The sequence below is a fragment of the Hemicordylus capensis genome, chromosome 13 (genome assembly GCF_027244095.1).
Source record: "Hemicordylus capensis ecotype Gifberg chromosome 13, rHemCap1.1.pri, whole genome shotgun sequence".
Lineage (NCBI taxonomy): Eukaryota > Metazoa > Chordata > Lepidosauria > Squamata > Cordylidae > Hemicordylus > Hemicordylus capensis.
The window spans coordinates 19467668-19486945 of NC_069669.1; the positions used below are offsets into that span (position 1 = coordinate 19467668).

At 50.2% G+C, this 19278-nt stretch overlaps 1 protein-coding gene across 4 annotated transcripts in view; it reads left to right on the forward strand.

The window, feature by feature from the left end:
- Positions 1 to 1558: 1558 nt before the first annotated feature.
- The window catches only part of ADAP1 (ArfGAP with dual PH domains 1), a 59667-nt gene continuing 41947 nt past the window's right edge, over positions 1559 to 19278 (forward strand). The window contains exons 1-4 of one of the 4 annotated variants that reach the window (XM_053276239.1): positions 1560 to 2031; positions 9423 to 9716; positions 11530 to 11660; positions 13394 to 13485. In XM_053276239.1, coding sequence (XP_053132214.1) covers positions 13397 to 13485 — 89 coding nt within the window. In that variant the 5' untranslated portion in view covers positions 1560 to 2031; positions 9423 to 9716; positions 11530 to 11660; positions 13394 to 13396. Of the gene's footprint in view, positions 2032 to 9422; positions 9717 to 11529; positions 11661 to 12406; positions 12562 to 13393; positions 13486 to 19278 lie in introns of those variants that run through there. The other 3 variants (XM_053276236.1, XM_053276237.1, XM_053276238.1) reach the window with 3 other exon arrangements.

A 19278-nucleotide genomic window follows, 5' to 3' on the forward strand; every position in this document is an offset into this window, starting at 1 on the left:
CAATAAGCCTCTATGGAAAGCTAAGTTGGGATGTTGAACCAACATTCAATTTCCCCTCCTAAAATCACATTTTGGTTTTGAAGTTATTACTAGTTAGAAAAGATACGGTCCTAGACAAGACTCTGGTGATGAGCAGTAACTCCACACAGAGAGTGTTCTGTGTGGCTTCCTTGGGGACTAGGTCCAGTTGTAGGAGAAAGGACATTTTTGTTGTGATTGATGGAGTCATTCCATGCTGTCAGTGTATCTAGGCAGGTTTCTGCTTCCAAAGACTGGGATGGTCTAAAGCAGACGGAGGGCCAGACCAGAGCAGGAAAAGGAGAGCATGGATCAATTCGTATAGAGCTGCTTAAAAGCTTGGTCCAGTTGGGAAAATAAACTGTGAAGGGAGAAAGCAGCGGGGGGGGGGGAACAGAGGGCAATTCTAAGTTCCAAACACCTTGCCTGAAATCCCTCCCCTCTCACAATGGCAGGGGATGATGGGACTTGTAGTCCAACAGCATATGAGGATCTGGGTTTGACAACCCCTGACTGGCAGAATCCGCGGTGATGGCCACTAGCTGAGCTGGCTTTAGAAGCGGGTTAGACAACTTCATGGAGGCCAAGAGGTCAATCTCAGGCTGTTATTCAGGATGGTGGAGCTTCCACATTCAGAGACGGCCTACCTCTGAATGCAAGCAGCTGGGAGGGGTGCACCCGTGGCGCGGAGGGCTATTTTGTGCAAGCCTTGCTTGTGGGCTTCTTCCTGGCGGGCCTCTGGTTGTCTGCTGCAAGGACCAGGATAGGCTGATCCAGAAGATATGATGGGGAAAGAAAGCTCTTCTGATGCCTTCACATTCTTAAAGAGCCTTCTCGCTTTCCTTCATTGTGTCCGGCTGCAGGAGGAGAGCTGCTAGGAACATAGGAAGCTGCCTTCTACTGAGTCAGTCCCTGGGTCCATCTAGCTCAGGATTGTCTACCCAGACTGGCAGCGGCAAGGTTGCAGGCAGGAATCTCTCTCAGCCCTATTTTGGAGATGCTGCCAGGGAGCGAACTTGGAACAGAGATGCTCTTCCCAGAGCGGCTCCATCCCCTGAGGGGAATCTCTTAACAATGCTCACCCTTCTAGTCTCCCCTTCAAATGCAACCAGGGTGGACCCTGCTTAGCTAATGGGACAAGTCATGCTTGCTACCACAAGACTAGGGGTGGGTCTGCTCTCCTACCTTGCAGTAGCAAGCATGAAGGCTAAGCAGGGTCTGCCCTGGTTTGCATTTGAATGGGAAACTCCCTGTGTGAGCCCTGCAAGATATCCCCCTTGGGAGGGGGGCTGCTCTGAGAAGAGCACCTGAGGTCCCAGGGCCAGGTTCCCTCCCTGGCAGCATCTCCAGATAGGACCGGGAGAGAGAGAGAGTCTCCTGCCTGCAGTCTGGGCAGACAATACTGAGCTCGATGGACCTGGGATCTGACTCGGTAGAAGGCGGCTCCCTGCGTCCCTTGGCCGCCGCAGCCACTGGGGGTCGCCCTTGGGCCAAACTCTCCTCTGATGGGGCGTATATGTGTGTGGCGGGGCGGCGGGGGGGAGTTGAATGAATCCTCTCCTCCTTCTCCTCCTGCTGCTCGCGCATTAAAGGCGGCGTCGGCGGCAGCAGCATGAGCTCCCCGGCAGGAGGAAGGCGGAACCAGCCCCCGCGCCGAGAGGAGCCGCCGCCGGCAGAGTCCTCCTTGCGCCAGGGATGCTGAGCCGCGGAGCGGGGGCGCCGGAGAGACACCGCCCCCCTTCCTCCTCCTCCTCGCCCCCTGCCCAGCCTCGCTAGCCCCGCTCCGGGGCGGGGGTCCTCCTCGATGAAGCCGCGGCCGCCGGTGCCCGCTCCAGCGCAGCCGAGCAGCCCCATGAAGAGCGCTTGAGGAGGAGGAGGAGGAGGAGGAGGGCGGCGAGGGCTGCGCTGCTGCTGCTGCCGCTGCCCCCATGGCGAAGGAGCGGAGGAGGAAGGCGCTGCTGGAGCTGCTCCCCCGGGAGGGGAATGACGTGTGTGCAGACTGCCATGCCCCCGGTGAGGAGCGCGGCGGGGGGGGGAGGGCGGGGCCGGGCCGGTTTGGTGCCTGCACCTGCCTGCAGCCAACACCCCTCTCCTCTCCCTCAGCGCCCCCACCGGAGCGTGCCCTAGGAGGGCTCCTCCAGCTGCCTCTGGGGCTGAGCCCGGCAGGGCTGCGGGTCGGGGGGTGGGGGTGCTCTCCCCCCCCCGCTGCCGCCGGCCGCCCTCTGCAGCCACAGCGTCTCCTCCCCCCTGCTGACCCGGGCGAGGACGAGGCTCTTGCAAAATTCGGAGGGAGGAAAGAGGAACCGGCGCCCGGTGGGAGGAGGGGCGTCTCACTGGGGTGGCTGTTTCGACGGGGAGGGGGAATTGGAGGGCAGGCATGGAGCCCCCAGGCCTTCCCCGGGGAGGAGGGACCCCCCCGCCCCGCCCCGCCCCGCCATAGTTCCCCAAGAAGAAGATGGGTCGGAGCAAAAGAGAGAAGTCCTCCTCCTCCTCCTCCTCAGCGTGTTGTGCTGCTTCTGGTGGGAGGCGGGCTGGCACTGCCAGATCTCAGCCCCCTGCAGTGTCGGCGGCCGCCTCCCACCCCCGGTAATGGCAGGCGAAGGGGAGAGCGTGTGCCCCCCCCAGCCCCCCTTCTCCTTCTTCGCTAGGGAGCTGGCTGGACCGGGAGGCAGGCGAGGCGCCTCGTTTCCACCTGCGAGGGGAGGCGGGGTTGCCAGCTGACCAGAAGCAGCCTCGCCTGCCCTGCGGCTGGGCCCTGGTCAGCCCCTTGGGGGCGCGTGCTTGGAGGGCGCAGCCACAGGGCTGAAGGGCCCGAATGGGTGACCTCCACGGCCCACCGGGGATGGGGGATCTCTCCATATCAGGACGCAACAACGAGATCTCCGCGGTGGGGGGTGGGGAGAGATCCGGGGGGTGTTGGAGGTGCTTGCACAAGTTGGCTGCCTTTGTGCCCGATGGTCCTCCCGGGGGAGAGGTGGAGAGCGCTTTCCCTCTCCCCGCCCTCTCTCTGGGCTGATGGCAGAGCAGCAAGCGACTTGCGGGGAGTGGAGGAGCTTCCCCGGCGGCGGCGCGGCGGCGGCGTGTCTGCTGTGAGCGGCAGTGCAGCTGGGAACGCGGAAAGCTCCGCTGGTGATCTGGGGGCAGTTGGCAGGCTGAAGGAGCAAAGCGAGAAATGGGGCTGGGTGAGGGGCTAGAGTGGGGTCGACTGACCCACAGGAGAGCTGGTCTGGTGGCAGCCCGCAGGAAGGGTCCCTTTTCCTAAGCAGGATCTGCCTGGGCTTGCATTTGGATGGGTGGCTACAGCTGAGCTCGGTGAGATACTCCGATTAAGAGATGGGGCTGCAGCTCCGTGGGAGAGCATCGATCTGCCTGCTTGCCTGCAGGAGGTCCCAGGTTCCCTCCCCGGCAGCATCTCCAGGTAGGGCTGGGAGAGACTCCTGCCTGCAACCTTAGAGAAGCTGCTGCCAGTCAGTGAAGATAGGAAGCGGCCATCTACTGAGTCAGACCCTTGGTCCATCTCGCTCAGTATTGTCTTCACAGACTGGCAGCGGCTTCTCCAAGGTTGCAGGCAGGAGTCTCTCTCAGCCCTCTCTTGGAGATGCTGCCAGGGAGGGAACATGGAACCTAGATGCTCTTCCCAGAGCGGCCCCATTATCCCCTGAGGGGAATCTCTTCCAGTGCTCACACTTCTAGTCTCCCATTTATATGCAACTGGGGTGGACCCTGCTTAGCAAAGGGGACAAGTCCTGCTTGCTAGCACAAGACCAGCTCTCCTGGTCCAGATAATGCTGAGCTAGATAGACCAACTGTGTGACTCAGTATATGGCAGCCCCCATTAAACTAATGTAATTTGGGGCCCAAAGAAGAGCACCTGCCTGCTTGCATGCAGAAGGCCCCAGCTTCACGCCCTGGCAGCATCTCCAGGTAGGCCTGAGAGAGACTCCTGCCTGGAACCTTGGAGAAACTGCTGCCAGTCTGTGCAGATAATGTTGAGCGAGATGGAACAATGGTCTGACTCAGTATATGGCAGCTTCCCACCTTCCTATGTCTGCTCTGATTAGCAGTGCCTTTCTGGGGTCTTGGGCAAGGTGAGGTAGCACACATGACTTGTTAATTGGCCCCTTCCTGCTGTTACCACTGCCAGGGACTCCTTCTCCGGCAAGTTAGAAAATCAAAGACGGCTTTTCTGTGCCAGTTCTTCTTGGCAGCTGACAGCCATATGGTTAGCTGCTGTATTGGACTTTGCTCCTCACCTTGAATAAATAAATAAACAAATAAATGAAGCTAAGGACATATCTGCACAATGCTATTTGTTCATGCAGCTGCCAGATTGCTTATTTTTTTCTTTTCACTGTAACCCGCAGATAGTGTATGACTGTTAAAACACACACACACGCACTACACAGTCTTAAAAAATTAAATCGCCCAGTTTTGATTCCACCACCTTATTTGTGGAGGGTATTCCTGTTTTCTCATCAAGATCTATCATACTGTATTTGTGTGCTCAGTTCATCCCTGGAATGGATTCCTCGGAAGGTGTTAGCCTGCCTACACAATGACTGTACAACCTGGCCCATTTGAAACATCTAATATTTTAAGATTAATTTATATATTATATATTAATATATTGATTTTTATATTGATAACGTTGAGCCTAAAACGGAGAAAAAGGCTACCTTGAGTGAAGTTTTCTTGCTTGTCTTGGAGGTGACTCTTACAACCAGTGTAAATGCTGTTTAGTTGACAAGTTGCCATGTGGCAAAGTGTGGTCTCCCGCACAACCCCCCACCCCAAATGGAAGTCCTTGATGACTGCAGAAAAGCAAGGATCGGTTTAGTTTTGCCTAAGGTGGGTGGGCCTTGGATGGGTGACAAATGTGATAAGAGTTTCCCTTGGTTTTCCATACTGGAGTCTAAAGGTCCCTAACTTTCAGAGGCTGGTGCATGCTGGACCAGTGATCTTCACTATTTTTCAGGTGGGGGCCACTTTGGCACCAAAAACCAAAAAACCTTCCCCGTGAGAGCCATTTCCCACTGTGCTGACTTCTGCACAGAACTCTGCTTTTCTCAGTGCTGGGAGGGCCCTTTAAGAGACCCTTCTTATGAGCTCTGTGGCCGGGGGAAATGCTGGGAAGACTATGTGGGCTCCCAAGATGTTGCAGGAGCTCAAGAGGGCTCCCTTTCCCTCAAAGAGAACTTCACCTGCTGCTGGAGGCTTTACTGACCGGGGTTCTACCCTTGGAGATCCTTGGACCCACTCCACACACAAGTTGGGCTTCGCCTTGCGAATTCTAGCTGATCTTGAGGTATTTCCGGGTTTTAAAAAAGCTGGTTTTAAGCTACTTTTTCTGAAAAAGTAAGCAAATAGGGAGAGGCACTGACTAGAATCATTACCATGATAAGAGGGATACTCTCTTTAGAAATGCAGATGTCGCTCTTTAGAAATCTTTCCCTCCCACCCTGCCATTGGCTTGAAGGAAAACACGGAGGCATGCCATGTGAACTTGCACCAAAACAAAACCCGAGAGCAGAGGGGAGGGGCTGTTTCCTCCCATGCTGCGAGTGTCATTCGAAGCGGTTTCGCTCAACATTTACCCTGCAGCATGAAGCCAGGTGCGAATAACTCCCAGCGCTGAGGAAAGCACAGCACTGCAGGGTGGGGATGGTCACCTCCGCCTGGTGCCCAGGGGACTGTGCAGAGTGTTCAGCTTTTGGCTGAAGCATCACGCAGACTCAATAAACAATTTGTCAGGGAGCCGTGCTTAGGGCTGGTGGGGGCTGCCGCTGGCCCCCTGGGGCCTTACGATGAATAACGCTGCTGAAGACATTTTCATCTTGTGATGGGTGCAACGTTGTCTCTGTGATCATCGATGTCTGTCTAGCCTCTCGCGGGAGTTTCCAAGCCTTGAGTCCTTAGTTCATGTTGTTGGACTACAACTCCAGTCACCCGCCGCCTTCGACCGTTGTGGCTGGAGATGATGGGCACTGAGGTCCAACGACGTCTGGGGGCACAAGCCTGGGAACCCCCAGAGAAAGAACATCGCAAACAGAACTTTGGCATCATCTCCCTTCCCTTCTGATGCAGTGCTTTGCATGGGGGCTGGTTGACATGTCTGCCATATCTTGTGGCAGTGAATTCCACCGCCTTTTATGAAGAAGGAAAGAAGGGGTGCCTGTTTGAGAGTGGGACTTTATAGCTCAGCGAGATCCTCCTGTGCTCAGTCTCTGGATAGGGCTGGGAGAAGCCACCGCAGAGAGCTGCTGCCAGTCAGTGTAGACCCGGGTTGCACAGCTTCCGCCCTCCTGCAGATGTCGGACTGCAACTCTCATCTCTGGGAGAGGTCATCAGGAGGTTTGGGCTGAAGGGTCATTCATGTGCAGATGACACACAGCTCTACCTTTCCCTGACACCATATCCTAGGGAAGCAGCGGACGTCCCTTGCGAATCCTGGGCCCAGAGTTTGACTCTGTATAAGGCACCTGTTTATGGAAGGTCCTGAATCTCATTCCCTGCCTCCACCTCATCTCTGGCAGGGATGACCTTTCCAAGATGCTGCTAGTCGCAGTAAACAGTCGTGGGCTGGATGGTCTGATCCAGTGTAAGGCAGAAAGCTTTGTCTCTTCAGAAGCCCTGGGATGTCCAAGGCACTCTCTACCTTCCTACTGTGGAATGATGTGAATTAAACCCACTGCCGGCCACGAAGCCTTCCCAAGCTCACGTCCCCAGATGTGTTAGGGCTGCCACTCCCTTGTGGCTGGGGTGACGGGAGCTGCAAGATCTGGGGGGGCGGCAAGCTTGGGAACCTCTAGTCCTGCCTGGAGCCAGCCTAAACATTTCAGGGGGCACAGCACCAAAAGAAAGGGAGGGAGGGCAGCTTAACTGGCACCCATCAGTCCTAAGTGCAAGCAACATCCAGTTATTTAAAATTGGGGTTTTTTTGTTTTTTTTAAATGGGGATGGAGAAAATTTGGCGGGCAGGCCCCTGCCCCCCCCCCCAGCTATGGGCCTGCCCCGATGCAGCCCATACTAAGCTATATGGGCCAGTGATTTAACTCCATATAAGGCAGTTTCAGACTTTCAGGTGTTCTGCAATCAAACCGTATTGTGTGTGTGTGTGTGTGTGTGTGTGTGTGTACTTGTGTGTACCAGCCCCACCTGCTCCCCCGACCTTAAGAAGCCTTGACAAATGCAAGGCGACGTCCGGTCCTGCTGGGCCGCCTTCCCTTTAGTTCTGCCCTGCCTGTGTGTTTCTTTCCCCTCTGCTGGGAGCTCCTGCCGGGTAACCTTCTTAACACGCAGCGAGGGCCTTCTCCTCCCTGGGCCCAGCTTGAGCCTGGCTGCCGGCTGACCTTGCCAGCTGAGCCCTTGCTGTCCGGGCCGAGACCTTGGGGGCGGTGCCGAGAGTCAAGAGAACCGCTCACGAGCCGCCGCGGGGAATGAAGGGATTTCATGTTTTAAAAGCCTCCAATACCCCTTTTAAGCAGAGGTGGAGGTTGCCGGCTGCATCTCTGCGCGATTCCTTCGCTTCCTTCCAGTTAGACTCCGTGCTGGGGCTGGTCTTTCCATCACACCTCTGGATAGGATCCCCTTCAAAATAGAGCTTCATAGGAACAGAGGAAGCTGCCATATACTGAGTCAGACCCTTGGTCTATCTAGCTCAGTCTTGTCTTCACAGACTGGCAGCGGCTTCTCCAAGGCTGCAGGCAGGAATCTCTCCCAGCCCTCTCTTGGAGATGCTGCCAGGGAGGGAACTTGGAACCTTCTGCTCTGCTCAGAGCAGCTCCATCCCCTGAGGGGAATCTCTTGCAGTGCTCACACTTCTAGTCTCCCATTCAAATGCAACCAGGGCAGACCCTGCTTAGCTATGGGGACAAGTCATGCTTGCTACCACAAGACCAGCTCTCCCCCCTACCTGGAGATGCTGCCAGGGTTTGAACCTGGGACCTCCTGCAGGCAAAGCAGGTACTCTACCCAAACCAGGGCAGACGCTGCTTAGTAAATTCATGCTCACTACCACAAGGCCAACTCTCCTCCCCAACAACAACAGCATTACTGTGCATGCCAGAGAGACAGTGTGGTCTAGTGCCTAGCCTGTCAGACTAGGACGGGGGGAGACCTCTCCATCAGCACCCCCAAAATTGCAAAGCAATCATTTATATAACTGCATTTATTTGAAATATTTATCTTCCATTTAAAAAAAAAGTTACACAAGGCATCTTGCAAAAGCGAAAACCCAGAAATCTATACAAAGAGAGGGAGAAATATCCATTTCAAATCCTGTACTTGCTGCTGTATGTTTTCTGAGGGATTAGAAAAAGCTGCAGCTACTTTAAAAAATTGTTTCTGCACAGATGAGAACTGGAAGCTTAACTCTCTTTGTGTGAAGGAAAGGGAAGTAAGACATCTGCTCAGGCAATCAGAAGGTCTCTATGATAGTCTCGGATAATTGCCATTTCCATTTTATTATTGCACATTTAACCTGTGAGGGAGGCTAGGCGAGCAAGAGTAATTGGCTCAAGGACACTCAGTGAGATTCATGGCGGAGTAGGAAGTTAAACCTGGGTCTCCTCCATCCCAATTCTGACCCCTTGCACCGGAATATGAATGTGACGAATATTTAGATACCGCTTTTCAACCAAAGTCCCCAAAGTGGTTTACATAGCTATAAATACATAAAATGGTTCCCTGCCCCAAAGGGCTCACAATCTAAAAAAGAAATGTAAGAGACCCCAGCAACAGCCACTGGAGGGATGCTGTGCTGGGGATGGATAGGGCCAGTTGCTCTCCCCCTGCTCAGTAAAGAGAACCACCCCTTGAAAAAGGTGCCTCTTTGCTCAGTTAACCAGGGAATGACTCTTGATGCCTGAAGGGTATCTGGTGTCCTTAGGTCCCCAGATGCTGTTCGACTACAACTCCCATCATGCACAGTGGCCTTCTGAAAGGCCGTGGCTGTTGGGAGCTGCAGCCCAACAGTAGCTGGGGCCCCAGCTTTGTAACCTCTGGTGGAGACCCAGGTTCAAATCCCTACCCAGCCATGAAGCTTGCTGGAGACCTTGGGGCAGTCATTTCCCCTCTCAGCTTAGGCCTACTTCACAGGGTTGTTCTCGGGATGAAATGTATATGAGGGCCGTGTATGCCACCCTATGTATGCTCCTTGGAGGAAGATTGAGATATGAAGTAAATGCATACAGTAGAGCATTCCCTGATTGATATAAATGTGATGGAGCTGGAATTTCAAGCCGAGTCTCCCTATCTGACACTCACCATGTAGGTTCAAGCCCAGTGTGGACTGGTGCAAGTAAGAGGGGTCAGTCTCAATAGAACTGGCTTTCTTGCTCACCAATGAGCATAACAGCATGTGCATGGATTATTAATCCTGTGTAATGGACTGTATATTATTTCAGATTTGCTTTTGATTCACACATGCATGATGACCGAGACATCGAATGCCAGTTTGCATGTGTGGACAGTTGTCCATTCCAGAGGCAGTCCCGCGGAGGGAGCTTACACGGCCCTCTCCACGCATTCGACGCTGCCTTCACTGGCGGATTAAAGAAGAGGCAGGAGAGGCGATTGCCTATGGCGGCAAAATTCCCCCAGCAGCAAATTTTGGTCAGTGGAGCCCGCCCACCTCCCAAATGATTGCAATCGCCCAACTTTATCACCCAGCTTAATCTGCTCCTGGCTGCCGTCCTCAGGTGAAAACACTGAAGTGAGATAAACTTAAGGGGTCTGAAGTGGAAGGTCTGACTTATCTTCTTGCGGATGCGATCCGCAGGTCAGCTGTCAAGTCACAACTTTTGCTGTGCTTTCTTTCTTTTAAACTGGGAAAGAAATTTATATGTTCTGAAGTGCAGCATTGGTTTTAGCTCGGCCTAACTGCTGTACCTTCTTGGTATGTTGTAGTTCTTCTTTTCCGTTGTGCTGTTATGGCCTGTGGTCACCACAATACACTTATTCCTTCCTTACTCAAGTGATGTCCACATGTGAACCAGACCAGAGGCTCTGGCCACGGGATCAGTCTCCATGACACTTCTCTTGAAATGCCAGTCCAAGGCTAGTATCCAGGACATGCCGACTCCAATGACACCCCCGCCCCGGCCAATATTTCTGAGCCCAGAAGTCGGAATTTTGTATAGCGGCAAGAATGCACCTGTTCCGCTGTGTTAGGTGTTAAGTTGATGACATCTGCCGGTGATGCCTCTCTCATTGGCTTTTGACTGTTTTCTGGAGATAATGTGATTTACAGCGTGTGTGAATTATCTCCCCTGTTCTGAGCAGGGCTTGGATCCTGGGAGGCCCAGGTTGGGTTTTCATTAACCGGAAACGCAGGAGTCCGGCAGCTCCCTTTCCTAACCGGCTGCTTCCAAATTGGGGTCTTGAACTTGAAAACGTTTCACTGCATAGAAGTGTTATGGGGTTTTGCAGGGTGACCTTAGGTGGGGAAATGTTGTTAAGCGGATTAACGGAGCCTTTTCGAGGCGCTTTGTAAGGATTCCTGCAGTAAGGCCTGCAAAGGACCACGTGCCGGTGAAGGGACAGGAAGCCGCGTCTGCCTGCAGACCTGCTCCTGACTGCTGAGAAACGAAACAAGGTGGTCTGTTGCGGGTGGATGTTCACATAGAAAGCTTTGACTGGAAAGCTGTGCTTACCTGAAGGTCGCTAAGCTTCTGGGCATCCAAGGAGATGGGGAAGCATCGGAGGAGGTTCTCTGCTGGTTTATTTTTGGGAAGAAGCCTGCAATTCTGTCTTCGTTTCCACTTCTCCTCCTTGGGAGGAAACCCTGAAATTTCTCCTTGTAGACATAGCTGTTGCCGTTCGTTTATTTACTTATTTATTTAAAACACATGTCTGTTGTCCCCTCCAGTGCAATACTGCTTGGGGCGGCTCACGATGACAACACAATGAACGGATAAAACAATATTAAAATTAGTGAACGTAATTGCGGGGGAGAGCAGTTGGCCGTCAGTGCAGACAGAACTGAGCTCAATGGACCAATGGCCTCTCAGCCACAGCCTGCTCCCGACCCCCACATCTGTTTTATAGGACAGTGGTCCTGAATTACTACTACTACTACTATTACTAGGGAGGTTTATATACCGCTCTTCAATCAAAGTTCCCAAAGCGGTTTACATAGAAAAATAAATAATGCATTAATTAGATGGTCCCCTGTCCCCAAAGGGCTCACAGTCTAAAAAGAAAGATAATGCAGATACTAGCAACAGCCACTGGAGGGATGCTGTGTTGGGGCTGGATAGGGCCGGTTGCTCCCCTCCCCTGCCGCTAAATGTAAGAGAATCACCACTTCAAAAGATGTCTGCTCAGTTAGCAGGGGTTATAATAAATTGTAGCTGGGCATGATGGGAGTTGTAGTTCAGCAACATCTGGAGGACGTATTTTAATATTTTAATATCCAATTTCCTTGTTTGTGCATGGTGTTTTTTTTTTAAAGGTTATGCTGTCAAACTGTAACCAGCTTCATGTGAGATTATTATTTTATTTTCCTTGCAGGTCCAGACTGGGCCTCTCATTCTCTAGGAGTGTTTATCTGCTTAAATTGCTCAGGGATCCATCGCAACATCCCACAAGTCAGCAAAGTGAAATCTGTCCGTTTGGATGAATGGGAAAACGTGCAAATTGAGGTAAGTGCTTCTTTTTTTGGAAGAAGGAAAAGACACGGCCGCAGCCATCCTGCAGGCACTTACTGGGGGTCAGCTCCACTGAAGACCGTGGGGTTTGTTTCCGAGTAGACAAGCATGGGATGGGGCCGTAGCTCAGTGTTGGAGCTCCCCTCTCGCGGTGCACACACCCAAGAAAAGAAGAGATGCATCTGTATGCCCCTGCAACAAATAAGTTGCCACTGTCCATTTATCGCATGCCCAAATGGATGGTCTGGGAAAAATCAAAAATAGTCTTGAGCACTTTACTCTTACCGAGTGGGGGGAGCACCCTCCAACAAGTAGTTTGCTCCCCTCCCCTTTCCTGTTCCAGAAATCTAACATGTGGGACACACACAGCTCCCTCCCCCCCATTGTAATTTGCCCCTTCTGTGCCCCCCCCCCACTCTTATTTTTTTCCTGGTGCTGCCACTGATAGAATTCCATCATACTGTTAGAGATCAGGTCTTTTGGGAGGTTGCACAAGGTCCATATACAGAGACAAGGTCTTACTTGTGAATGAAGCCAGTGTTGGAATTAAAGGTGAGGCTCATGGGTTAAATGAAGATCTCTTTCCTTTCCCCTGACCAGCTGTAAATGCCTCCTGCTCAGCCCAGGTGTCCTTAGTTGGTGCCAATCATGAGCTTTCTGCCTTGTGGGATGGAGCCTTCCAGCACCTGAAATATGTGATTTATATGTAAAATACTTTTGCAGGAAGTTTTAGCTCCTTTGGAAGTAGCAGTCTATAGTAGCTATTGACCAGTGGGTCATTCTGAGTGTTTTATTCTTGAGTTATTTCGTCTTGTATTGATGTCTCTCTCCCTGCCCACCCCATCAGACCTGGAGTTTAAGAATGTTATATGTTTGATATAGGATGTTTATGGCGGTGGGTTTTTTAAAAAGAGGGTTTTTGTAGATTTCATAACATTATATATCTGCTATTTCTTTTTTCTTTGTTTTATAATTTACATGTGTGTGTGTGTGTAAATACATCCATGCACACTGTATTTACTGGCATTCAAGATTAGGTTTTATCCTTTTGGGCTAAATACAGGTCTAAACTGTATTTAATCTGTTTTTCAAGGGGGTCAGAGTTGTTTTCTGTTCAAGTAAATATGGTGTGTGGGTGTATGTATATTAAAATAATAATTGTAGCTTGTCTGTTTTGAATTCCAGATGAAGTCCCATTGAAATTAATGGGAAGTTAGTGATGATTGACTTGCAGAATGGTCCACTCTGACAGAAACTTCAGTATTGAGTCATGCACATCTTCAGGGTTGCTTTCAAGGGTCATCTGGAGATTAGTGCTCACATGTGTAGTCTCCCATTCAAATGCAAACCAGGGCAGACCCTGCTTAACACAGGGCACTGTTCTTGCTTGCTACCACAAGACCAGCTGTCCTCTTCCTCTACTCAACTAGCTCCAGATTGTCTACACTGACTGGCAGCGGCTCTCCAAGGTTTGAGGGAGAAGCATTTCTCAGCCCTACCTGGAGATGCTGCCGGGGACTGAACTGGGACCTGCACGCATGCAAGTCCATGCCAGTCTACTACTGAGCTACAGCTCCTCCTTCTACATAATTCAAGAGCATGTGGTGTGTGTGTGTATTTTGTGTGTGTGTTTATACAAAAATAAATAAATGAAATGGTATATAAATATGATTAATAAATAATGTTTTCATCGTTTCTTTTCTTTAATGAACCTTTTCTTCTTCCAGTTTATGGCTTCCACGGGAAACAATGCATCAAAAGTAAAATACGAATCGAAAATCCCACCATTTTATTACAAGCCAACTTCTTCCGACTGTCTGTAAGTACATCCAAATGTTGTTTTTGTCGATAAATAGGCTCTGTGTGCAGCTGCGGTCTCTCTGTAATTTTATTTAGTTTTTATTTTTTGCTTGTTTGTGTGGAATTCTTAATTCCTCAGTGGGCTTGACTTCTAAAAAGGCCCCAAGAACCTCCGTCCCGCTTGGATGCCTCAAAGCAGCCAGCATCTCATGGGGTTAGAGTCAATATGTGCCTGGAAGTTGCAGGGGAAATCAATTGTGTTGTTTTCTTCCCCTTGCTGTACCCTTCTGACCGTCTTGGGTTATGAAATTGCCAATGGGGATGTCTCTTAAAAAGGTTTTATTCTTCAGTTCTCACCAAAAGGGATTGCATCGCCTGTGGTTGGTTTTTCAAACTGAAATCTGCTCATATATTGCTGAAATGAAGGTTTGAAATTCCTATATGGCTACACACCGCAAAAAAAAAGCAGCAGCCATGTTGACTGTGCTGTGACATCATCGCTGCTGCGGATAAGCAAAGTCCACCCTGGTTTGCGTTTGAATGGGATTCTACTTGTGAGAGATTCCCCTTAGGGGACGGGGCTGCCTTGGGGAATGCACCAGCTTGCTTGCATGCAGAAGGCTCCAAGTTCCTTCCCTGGCATTTTCAGGTTAGAGCTGAGAGGGACTCTTCTTGCACCCTTGGAGAAGCCTCTGCCAGTCTGTGTTACTGAGTTAGATGGACCAGTGGTCTGACTTGGTATAGGGCAGCTTCCTAGGTTCCTATGTCTGGTCATTCCGAGTATGGAGAGTGATTTCCTGCAGTAATCTGCAGTCATTTGGGAAGGAGGAGGGGAGATGGAAGGAGTTCTCCTTTGCCGCCCACGCAGCGGCATTGCTAAAAGGGGGGGACGTTCCCTGATATATAATGAGTTGAAGAAAAATTTTTAAATGACATTTCCTAAGAGGCCAGGATCCTCCTTGCTGGGAATAACTCAAGGAGAGTTCTCTAGAAGAAACATAGTTCTTCTTATGTATGCAACCACGGCGGCTAGAATAGTATGCACGCAGAAATGCAAAGACAATAAAATGCCTTCAGAAGAAGACTGGTTGATAAAAATTTTGGAATATGCGGAGATGGCAAAACTTACAACACTTATAAGGGATGAAAACTTGGAATGTTTCCAGGAAGATTGGGAACCTTTCTTGCTTGACTTAAAGAACTATTTTCCTAACATGGACCTTTCAGCAGGGTTTGAAATGTAGTAATTGCAGCAGGTTGGGTAGGGTGAAATTGAATTGTAAGATGGAGTATATATGTTTTTGTATTATTATAGCAATGGCTTATATGTATAGTTAACAAGAACCGCGCAGACTGGTAAGCGGGAAGTCAATATTTACTTAATTAAGTGTAACTTGATTGTTAAGGTATTGTAAAAATCAATAAAATGTTTAAAATGCAAAAAAGGGGGGGGAGTGGGGACGTTCCCTTCAGCCCACTCCCCCCCTCCCTGCTGCAGCTGCTGTCATCCCATCGCCTGCGTGGTGTTTTAAAGGTAAGGGGGGGGACTTTCCCCTCACCCCCCTCCTCACAGCCGCCACTGTGCAGCCTTCGCTGACCTTCTCCCGCCACTCACAGTGGCAGTTTTTAAGGAGAAAAAAAGTGGGGGCTTTCTACCCTTGCAGTGGTGGGGGCAGCAAATCCTTGGCCCCCTACGGGTGGCAAAAGGCTTAATCTGCCCCTGTACAAGTGGTGTGTAGTACCACTGTGCAAGAGCCCAAAGAAAAGCACACTGGAAAAAAATATTTGTGTATCTACCTACAGTGGCATGTTTCCCAGACTATGGGAAGTACTTCTGTCGGGCAGCAGCGATCTAGGAAGATGCTGAGAGGCATCATCTCATACTGCGCGGGAGGAGGCAATGGTCAACCCCTCCTGTATTCTACCAAAGACAACCACAGGGCTCTGTGGGCACCAGGAGTCGAAATCCACTTGACGGCACGCTTTGCTTTACAGAAAAGAAGTGACGGAAAGCTTGGGTAGATGCAGTGAGAAGAGAAAAGCTGTTCACTCAGGTTTTTGTGTATGGGGACCATTTCCATATTAGTACAAATAAATTATCAAATGCATATTATCCTCCAATATTGTTTTTTAATTTACATTTTATTTGATTTTTCTCTGCCTTTAAAAAAAAACGGGCGAGGGGAAGCAACCATGCAGAGAATGGGGATGAGGTCGGGGACATTATTTCTTTCCTGCTCTTTCTGCCCTTTTCCCTAGTAACTGCTGAGAAGAATTTCTGTTGGGCTAGTGAAACCTGCTCCTCCACCCCCGCCAGGAAAGAGAAATGTTTTAAAAATAACAGGCAACCATGATTGCATTTGAATGGTTTAACTCAGGGGTTCTCAATCGATGATACTCCAGATGTTGCTAAACGATAACATCCGTCACCCCCCAGCTACAAGTTATTGCGGCTGCCTGGGGTGGGGGTTGATGGGACTTCTTCAGCAACATCTGGGGTACCATAGGTTGGGAACCTCTGGTTTAACTCGTGCCTTTTGAGGTGGATTGGGCCACGAATAGGCCATGGATTCTCAACCTTGGGTCCCCAGATGTTGATGGACTTCAACTCCCATAATCCCCACCCAAAGGCCACTAAGGCTGGGGATTATGGGAGTTGAAGTCCATCAGCATCTGGAGAGGAGAGCTGGTCTCGTGGTAGCAAGCATGACTTGTCCCCATAGCTCAGCAGGGTCTGCCCTGGTTGCATATGAATGGGAGACTAGAAGTGTGAGCACTGTAAGAGATTCCCCTCAGGGGATAGAGCAGCTCCGGGAAGAGCAGAAGGTTGCAAACCTTGAAGAAGCCGCTGCCAGCTGTGAAGACAATACTGAGCTAGATAGACCAGTGGTCTGACTCAGTATATGGCAGTTTCCTAATCCCCGACATAAGGCCTCAAATGCTTAGCAGTGTAAAGTTGCACCTGTTGGATGTCTGCCTGTCATGTCCTGGGCCCTCTGACCTTTGCAAAGAACTTAGCAGCCCCTTCTGCTTATGAGGTACAAAGCTGACGGTTGCAAACCCGCCTCCATCATTAGGAGAGCTTTTATTCTCTGTAAGGGAGTCGCGAATCTTTAAACAGGGCTTTTAAACAAACTCTTTGCACAGGATGAAAAAAAATCGCAGCACTGCCTAATAGTGAGCTGCTTAATGTATTAATACTACTTAAAATTAGAGTGGCCATGCCCCCTGGAATTTCAGGTTTCACCTGAATTTTAAGCATCTCATTCAGATTGCTTAGCCCACCTAGATTCGCCCGGATTTCAGCTTCCATTATTAAAAAAAAAAAGTGGTGTAGGGGAGCTTAGCCCTTTTAGAAGCAGCAAAACGTGCCGTCTCTATTCTGCTCAAAAATTATGTTCAAGCCAAGTTACATAATATGCAAATTAGGCACCTGGATTTGGAAAGCCGGAATATGGCAACCCAACTTTAAAATGCTATATGAAATTTAGGAGACATCCCAATTTTAAAAGTTTGCTTATCTTCCTTCGTTTCATGTCTTGGAATCTGCCTTTGGGATTTGAAGATTTTAAGGAGGAGGGCTGGTCTTGTGATCGTGAGCATGAATTGTCCCTGTTGCTAAGCAGGGTCTGCCTTGGTTTGCATTTGAATGGGTGACTACATGTGAGCATTGCAAGATATTAGAGGGTGGAGCAGTCGCTCGTTGTGAGAGCATCTGCTTGCATGTAGAGAGCATCTTCCTGCCTGTAAGCTTAGATTGCCTGGAGGAGACAATACTTTATTGACTGGGTGCCTAAAAGAGAAAATTAGGCATCTGGTGGGTATTTCTGGGGAAGGTATCTTCCACTGAGGGAGTAAAGTTGTGCTGTCGAGTGCAGAGCCCTGTGGCTTTCTTTGGTAGAATACAGGAGGGGTTCACCACTCCCGCGCAATCTGAGATGATGCCTTTCAGCATCTTCCTATATTGCTGCTGCCTGATATAGGTGTTTCCAGCAGCGATTCAAACCAGAAACCTCTTGCTCCCTAGGCAAGTTGCTTCAGTGGGAGTGCCACCACCTAAAAGGCCCCGTTCATGGTTGCTATTGGCCTTGCCCCTGAAGCGGTGGCACTGGATTGGGGCCTCAGATAATTATCTTTAACGCAGTGGCGCCTAACCTTGAGTCCCCGGATGATTGGGCTACAACTCCCATCATCCTGTCAATCAGCCTTCGGGATGGTTGGGGATGGTGGACGTTGTAGTCCAACGACATCTGGGGAAGCCAGGAACCCTGTCTTAAAGAATGGACTCTGTTTACTGAAGACCTCAAGGCCCCCTTCCTCCCTTCCCTCCTCCTCCATGCATTCTGGGGTCTTTTTTGGCTGCACAAGCAGAGGCCAGGGGTCTTGAACCCCTCTCCCCACTTTTGTGGACCGGAAGGGAAGTTTTGGCAACAGTTTGGGAAACACAAGGTTCAGCCCCACTATCTGCAGTCTTGATTCAAATCCCCTTTTACCAGGGACTGGTAAAGGTAAAGTGTGCCGTCAAGTCAATTTTGACTCCTGGCGCCCACAGAGCCCTGTGGTTGTCTTTGGTAGAATACAGGAGAGGTTGACCATTGCCTCCTCCCATGCAGTATGAGATGAGGCCTTTCAACATCTTCCTATATTGCGGCTGCCTGATATAGTACCAGCGGGGATTCGAACCGGCAGCTTTCTACTTGTTAGTCAAGCATTTCCCCACTGTGCCACTTAAGGTGACTGGGATGGTAGTACCGATGCCCAAAATTTGTGAGCCCGGCTCATTTGCTGAATTGAAAACCTGGATTCCGCAAAGAGATCAAGATTTATTTCAAATTTGCCCATGGAGCTTAGGTCTAGACCAGGGGTGGGCAACCTTGGCTCTCCAGCTGTTGAACTACAACTCCCATAATTCCCAGCTACAATACATTGTGGCTGGGGATGATGGGAGTTGTGGTTCAATGACAATTGGTGAGTCAAGCTTACCTACCTCTGGATAGGGACTGGAGTTGAGCGGTGGGATTGTATGTAATCCTTCCCTCTTGTGTGTGAATTTCCTCTGTTCCCCCAACCATCCATTTGTGATGTTCCTTGGGAGGATCCTTGACAACCCAGGCTAAAATGAAAGCAATAAAGGAACAATCATGTTGGTTAGGAGAATCTCTGAGCCTGCTTCAAATCCTAAAGTCCGATTCCTGTTGAAGCGGGTTCGATGACGACCACCAATTCAGCAAATCCTAAAGCTATGGACCCAAGGCGAACTTCATCCGTTTCCCTGGGACTCTACTGCTCTCCTATGCATAGTACTGATCGAGAAGTATGAACCGCATCTTCCTAATGCATAAGCAATTATTCAGAACGAGCACTGTGCAGAGGCAGCTCAGTTCTTCAAGCAGAAAGAACAGAAAGTTGCTGTGCATAGCAGTCAAACAGAGTCTCATACCAGCCTTGTGTGGTGAGAAAGGACCCTTCACATTCATCATGGAAGTCAGCCGGAATCCAGTTGCGTCATCCATCTGAAAACCACTCAGTCCTCTTGCAGTGAACGGGTCTACTCCAACACACAGTGCATGGGGGTGGGCTAGAGAGTATGGGTGTGTGGGTGTGTGTGTGTGTGTGTGACAATTTCACATGACATCCAGTTGCATCTGTTACTTGAGACAGACAACCTCAGGACATTGGTGCATCTGCTGTTAACCTCCAGGCAGGATTACTGCAGTGTGCTCTATGTGGGGCTGCCCTTTTATTATTTTTATTACTATTATTATTTATTTACACAGACAGGTGTAATTGACTGGTTTGTTTTATCCAGACA